Raw genomic sequence first — 6,985 nt, 5'->3', positions numbered from 1 at the left:
CCAAAAAAAAAAAAAAAAAAAAAAAAAGTACATGTGTTATCCAGCGGCCTAATACATCAACAGCTATTGATACCAAAACATAAACTGATTATTAGGATTACCCCAAAAGAAAGCACATCCCTAAGGGTATGGGACTAAGGGCAGTGTTGTTTTTATGAGAGTGAGAAGTTTATTAATGAAAGGAGGAAACACATTAAGGTTCATTGCCATGGTGGGCATTGTGGTCATCCGAAAGACAGTGCAAGGTCTTGCATCCCTGGCTAGGGATAGTTGAAAAGTGGGTGGAGGGGCCCTGATTATAAGACTCCCAGGTTTTCCCAAGGCCAGCCTTGGCCTTAAGTTATATCTTTCTGCTATTAAAATGTGAACGTGGAGAATAGGATCTGCAAGAAAAAATATGCTTAGCAGACTGCCTGGGTTCAGAACCTGAATATGCCACTTAATAGTAGTGTAACCTTGAGCATATTCCTTAAATGACCTTTGACATCCATAAAACGAGCATGATAAAATTTTATGGGGCTGCTGACAATTAAATTAGACCTAGAAACAATGTCTGACAGAAAAAACTCAGTAAATATGCCTCTATCATTGTTATTGTACTTTGCTATTATTGGAGCTGCTTTGTTTTAATTATTTAGTTTCTTTCCAAAGGCTTAACTTGATTTTGCTTGTGCTGTGTGGGCCTTTGGCTGAATTTGAAGTTCAAGTTCCAAATCTTTTTTAGCCTCATTTTGTTATAGTTTCAGTATTCTACCAGTGATCTCAATCGTACCAATATAAAATTAGTTTGTTGATGAAGTAGCAAATTTGAAAGCAAAGTTATTTTCTTGGTTCCATGTCTAGTTGAAATTCTAGCACTAGAATTTGAGCAGATCTCCTTGTATTTTAGTCCCTATCTGCAAAATTAAAAATACTATCTAAACTTAGTTTCATTTACAAATTACATATAGCATGTGAAAACCGCCCCTCGGGTTCCTAAAATTCAGACTTTTTAAGGAGTTAAGTTGATGATTAACCGAATCAGATTCCATTTGCTCATAACATTTAAGAATTCAGGTTTTGATATCGTGAATGCCAAAGTTTTAAAGAACTGCTGGGTAATCCTAGATTGCTCCACTGAGCAGATTGACAATTACTATTAGTATTATTTTAAATATGTGCAAAAGTATTGGTGTAGGGACAATAAAACTTCATTAACGGAGGTAACCACAACTGGAGATGTAGGAAAATTGACCTGAGTTGAGTCCTGTGTTCACAGTGTATAATGGAAGAATTTTCTAAGCAAAATGATAGTATTCTCTCTTTGGTCTTCACCTATTGTTAGAAAAGTTTCTGAAACCCATTTACTCTATAATGAATATATTTGTTAATTGCTTAAAATGTTATACCTCCATTAAGATAGTTATAGTTTATCACCAAGTATGAAGCTCAAGGAATGAAGCTCAGATTGTGAAATTCCAGCTGCCATCCAGTGGGAATGGTAGGTATTTTTTGGACAGAGGAATCTTTTAAGTCGCCTGAAGTGCATCAGGTAGATGCCTCGTCCCCAAAGTCTAGTTCATCTGATTTCAGTCTAGATGCTACTGTCTACACATCACACACATCACACTTTAGAACAGAAGTGGCAGATATATTTTAGCTCATCTGGCAATAGTTGATTGTCAGTAATTACATGAATTTCGATTGAGAAGAGTTCTGAGACCCAGTCCAGATTAGCAGAAAAGAGTATGGGATTTATTAACACTGAATGAAGGAAGGGGAGCAGCAGCATTTGTGTAAAGTATTTATAATCCTGATTCTAATCCTGAACCTTGAATTCACCAAGGGCATAGACTGTGTCTTACTCATTTTCGTACCACTAGTGCCCAACATAGAACACTCTGTGGCTTTTAATAAATTTTTATTAAAATTAAAATTTTATATTTTAATAAATATAAAGTTATGAATTCATATTCATAAAATACTTTGCACTGTATATACACATACTTTTTTTCTCTGGGAGATCTTAATTGTGATTATCTTTTATGTTAAAAAAAAAAAGATACAAGCACAGAAATGAAGAATGACTTGTACCATCATCTGAGAGCAAATGGACTGAAAAACTGTGACTAGAATCCACTGCTTCTCATTCTCTCAGTCCTGGTCCTAGTCTAGTCCTAGTCTCTTTGGCCAAGAGCTTTCGGATTGCTATGAAGGAGATCTTACACATACTAACCAATTTTTTTTTCATACTTTCCCAAGGTCTGTCGAGTTGCTTATGAAATCATGCAGACACTGCATCCCGATGCCTCTGCAAACTTCCATTCTTTGGATGACATCTACTATTTTGGAGGTCAAAATGCCCACAACCAGATTGCCATTTATCCTCACCAACCTCGAACTGCAGATGAAATCCCCATGGAACCTGGAGATATCATTGGTGTGGCTGGAAATCATTGGGATGGCTATTCTAAAGGTGTCAACAGAAAACTGGGAAGGACGGGCCTGTATCCCTCCTACAAAGTTCGAGAGAAGATAGAAACAGTCAAGTACCCCACATATCCTGAGGCTGAGAAATAAAGTTTAGATGGATGAGAAAGACAACCAAACTCAGTTCAAACCGTTTGAGCCAAACAGTAGATGAAGAAGGCCCCAACCTAACAACTCATGGTTAAATGAGTCAACACCCTCAGCGCCAGGAGCAGCTGGGATCTGACAGATGCTTCATTGGTGGAATTCCTCTTTAACAAGGGCTACCGTGCCCTCGAAACCATGCACAGTCCGATAATGTACTCACGTATAACATACAAACAGGTTGTTTTCTACTTTGCCCGTTCTTTCAAGATTATGTCCCCATGAAACAAACACTGCCACATTGTGTAATTTAAGTGACACAGACATTTTGTGTGAGACTTCAAACATGGTGCCTATATCTGAGAGACCTATGTGACCTAACGAGATGACTCAAATAGCTCCCTCCTGTGGGGAGCTTGATTCTTAGCCAGTGGTGGTATTGTAACCACTGAATTCACTCCAATCAACAGATTCAAAATGAGAATGGATGTTTTTGTCTGGAATTTTTTTTTTAGTAATTGTACCAGTTCATCCACCTCATCATCAATAAGTGAAGGATACAACAGAAAATAAAATATTCATACTCCATTAGGAACTTTTGTAAAACAATACCATGAACAGATTCTTTAGTACTCAGTGTTTCCGGACATTCTCTTTGATAACAAAAAAATAAATTTTAAAAAGGAATTTTGTAAAGTTTCTAGAATTTTATATCATTAGATGATGATGTGGCCAGCTTTATAGTGGAAAATGTTGATAAAAAGAAGAGTTTTGCTTTACTTTTTTTTTTTTTTTCTGTTTCAGATTGAGTGGCTTAGCTCAGAGAGTCATTGGTCCATTTTAACACTGAAAACAGTTTAGTTGGTGCACATTACAGAGTTGCTCAGAACCACCTTAGGGAAATTTTATTTTATTATTTTGGACATTGTTTATTTAATTGAATCAGATAATCATACTTCTCAGTGCCAGAGGAACTATCCCCTCCACTCCCAAGCTAACAATTTCAGGCTTGTTCTTTCTTATTGTGGCTATTGTCACTTTTTGTGAGTTGAGACCTGTTGTTTTATCCAGAAAATGATTTGTGCCCTTTCCTATCATGTCCTGCTTTTGAGAGTACCAGGAATCTGTGGGGTTGGGAAGCTGGCTCTGTTTCCTTTTTTTTTTTACTTTATTTATTTATTTACTTTTGGCAGCATTGGGTCTTCATTGCTGTGCGCAGGCTGTCTCTATTTGCAGCAAGCGGGGGCTACTCTTTGTTGCGGTACACAGGCTTCTCATTGCGGTGGCTTCTCTTGTTGCAGAGCACAGGCTCCAGGTGGGCGGGCTTCAGTAGTTGTGGCTCGAGGGCTCTAGAGCGCAGGCTCAGTAGTTGTGGTGCATGGGCTTAGTTGCTCCCTGGCATGTGGGATCTTCCCAGACCAGGGCTCGAACCCATGTTCCTTGCACTGGCAGGTGGATTCTTAACCACTGCGCCACGAGGGAGGTCCCTGGCTCTTCTGAAGTATGCATCTCATACTACATAGAGTTTGGTGAACAAAGGAGAGGGGAACCAGTATGAGACCCAAAATGGACTTGGGATACTTCCTTTTAGTAATTCCACATCAGAATCACTTTGGAAGACAAGACTTTGATGCTCTCTCTGCTTTCTCTCTGAACATCACTTTTCTCCTTATAAGAACACTTCCTCTTTTCTATAGCCTGCCTCTTTTAGATGCCTGGTAGGAGTATTTCATAGCATCGTTTTACCTTCTGAAAGAAAAATTTGATCCATGTAGGAACCAGTAGCAGGCCTGGTATTAAATATCAGGAATCCTAGACAGAAAAGCCCTGTTCTTCACATCATCTCTAAATGAAAATACCTGTATGTAAAATATCCCCACCAAACTTCCATATATTCTTTCTACCTCTCCATTCAGGTCTCCCAGGACTAACCATCTAGTGTCAGTAAGCAATTTTCAATTTAGTTTTGGTACAAATAAGTCGTTTGAAACAAAAATCTCCAACTAAGCAGAGGTACTTTTGAATATGAGTTATTTTCTAATTCTCATCTCACTTGTCATCAGAACATCAGTAACCATGGGTTTTTATTTCCTCTGCTGAGATTTCCTGTTTTTATTTATTACAAGCATGTTTTCCTTTAATTTTTTGAACATCATTATAAAAAATGCTTTAAAACACTTTTCTGCTGAATCTAATATCTGAATCATCTCAAAGTTGGTCTCTATTTGTCTTTTCTCTAGAAAAAGAATCACAGTTTTCTGGTTATTCAAATGTTGAGTAAATTTAGATTGTATCCTGCATGTTATAAATGTTAATGTTGTGGATTCTGTTATATTCCTCTGAAGAGTGCTGATGTTTTTTGTCTGTGTTAACAGGCGTTTAACTTCATTGAACTCAAACTGTAAACTGTGTCTTGGGTAACAGCGCAAATCCCAATTATTTTATCTTTAGCTGGAGACTGCCCCACACATATATGGTTCAGGAGTCAGCTAGAGATTTGGGTAGATTTTACACACAGAATTTGGAGCTCTCTTTTTTTGCCTTTGTATCTTCTGAGATTTCCATCCTCACTTTCCAGCAGCTGTGGTTGCTCTGATTCTGTGGTGCCCTCTGTTTCTTCAGCCAGAAAGACAGCAGTTTTCTATCAGCCTAAAAGCCATAAAAATGAGAAACTCACCTTGTACCCTTCCCTTCTAAGTTTCAGCCTCTTTCCAGAATTCACCTGCTTTTTTTGTTCAGTATCCAATGACTTTGGGTAGCTTTTTTGTATTTTGTCAAAAGTTGATCATTGTTATCCATTGGAAGATCTGTTCAGTAGGTGCTTAAACTCTGTCATACAGGAAGTGAAACTCTGAAGCAGAGAGTTAAAATGAAAAAGTATGGTGGGGGAGGGAAGGGTCTCTGTTTAGATTCTGACCTTAACAGCTAAGCAGCCAGCGGCTTTAAGCAGGAAGGAAAAATGAAGAACTAACCAAATTGTTAAACCTGCAGGTGTGAAGGGCTAATGAATACTGCTGACCATTTCCTTCTGAAAAGCTTTTCTGAGCCACTTTTTTGCAAATCATCAAGTACATGCTATACAGGCTGCCTTGTTGGGAGGACTGACATTTCTTCTCCACTGCTATACTTTCGCCATGAGGGCCTGGTACTTTAAAACCCTACATGGTTTTGAATTGCGTGTAAAACTCTACATGGTTTTAAATTGTGCGACCAGTGCTAGATTAGGAAGATTTGGGTCTTTTCCTTGTTACAGGACCCATTTGTGAAAGAGCCTTACCTAGAAAACAAAGTTATTAGCCTGGGCTCATTGAATGTGGATACCACCATCCTGCATACTAATGACAAAACAGTTACAAAGGTTCTTTCTGGTCCTATCACTCAAGTCTGATTTAGTGCTGAGCTGAACTTAAAGAGTTCATGCCTGTTGTCAAAGGGCTCCCAGCCCTAATTCAGGGTTTCTTTGTGCCCCAGGTGAATGGGACTAGTTGCTTCCCTCTCTGAGCTTTAGTTTTTTTTTCCTATCATATACAGCCTAACCTGTTTCCTGGGTTCCCTCTTTAGAAAGTTGAGAACATGAATGGCCTCAGCTTCTGAGGGGCTTGAGAGTTAAAAAAGAAAAACCACATCTAAAAAGCTATCTCATAGAGTGATTGTCATCATCCTTTAGCTAGAGAGACTGTAATCACTGTATATTCAGTAAGCAGGAAAAGTACTGGAGTCTAAATGGTGCCTCTAGAAGAATCTCCTCTGCCTCAATGAGAATAAATCTCTCTTACTTAAGGTGCAATAGACATGTCCAATTTGACCATAGCCAACCACCTGATTTTTCATTTGCGCTCCTGGGAGGCTGTGCAATAGCCAGGATCAGTAGTCTCATATAGAATAGATGTGTGGCTTAGGGGTTGACAATTTGGGGACTGGGCTTTAACACCCTAATTTATGCCAGATACAGACTCTAGGGAATTTTTTAAGTGCCGTGCCCAGAAGGAAGCACAAAGGAGAATTTGCCTCTACACTTACTGGTTCCTGATGGCAGTCTCCCTTTTGGAAACATGGAGGGAGCTGTTCCAGGATCCTTGGAAGGGCAGAGGCAGGCCGTGGCAAGCTCTTTGGCTTCAACTTTCATTGATACTATGCATGTTTGAGCACTTGCCCCTCGACAGTGCATTCACTTTTGGTTCTTTATACAAGTAAGAAGCTCTGACTCTGGGTACTTGCTTAGCTGTTCAGCCTTGCCATCTGCAGTCCAGTTCAGTTGCCACCTGCTTTCTCCTTTGCTTATTCTTTTTTTTTTTAATATTACATATTTTTTAACATCTTTATTGGAGTATAATTGCTTTACAATGTTGTCTTAGTTTCTGCTGTATAACGAAGTAAATCAGCTATACGTATACACATATCCCCATATCCCCTCCCTCTTGTGTCTCCCTCC

At 38.8% G+C, this 6,985-nt stretch overlaps 1 protein-coding gene across 7 annotated transcripts in view; it reads left to right on the top strand.

The window, feature by feature from the left end:
* The window catches only part of FUT8 (fucosyltransferase 8), a 321,926-nt gene extending 318,686 nt beyond the window's left edge, over positions 1 to 3,240 (top strand). For all 7 annotated transcript variants that reach the window (XM_024750842.1, XM_024750839.1, XM_024750841.1 and 4 more), the window contains one exon: positions 2,242 to 3,240. In XM_024750842.1, the coding sequence (XP_024606610.1) occupies positions 2,242 to 2,559 (318 nt within the window). In that variant the 3' untranslated portion in view covers positions 2,560 to 3,240. The remainder of the gene's footprint in view (positions 1 to 2,241) is intronic.
* The last annotated feature ends 3,745 nt before the right edge of the window (positions 3,241 to 6,985 follow it).

The sequence above is a fragment of the Neophocaena asiaeorientalis genome, unplaced genomic scaffold, assembly GCF_003031525.2.
Source record: "Neophocaena asiaeorientalis asiaeorientalis breed wild unplaced genomic scaffold, Neophocaena_asiaeorientalis_V1.1 scaffold140, whole genome shotgun sequence".
Lineage (NCBI taxonomy): Eukaryota > Metazoa > Chordata > Mammalia > Artiodactyla > Phocoenidae > Neophocaena > Neophocaena asiaeorientalis.
The sequence above is the reverse complement of the archived record's forward strand: the minus strand, read 5'-3'. Positions and strand labels throughout refer to the sequence as shown.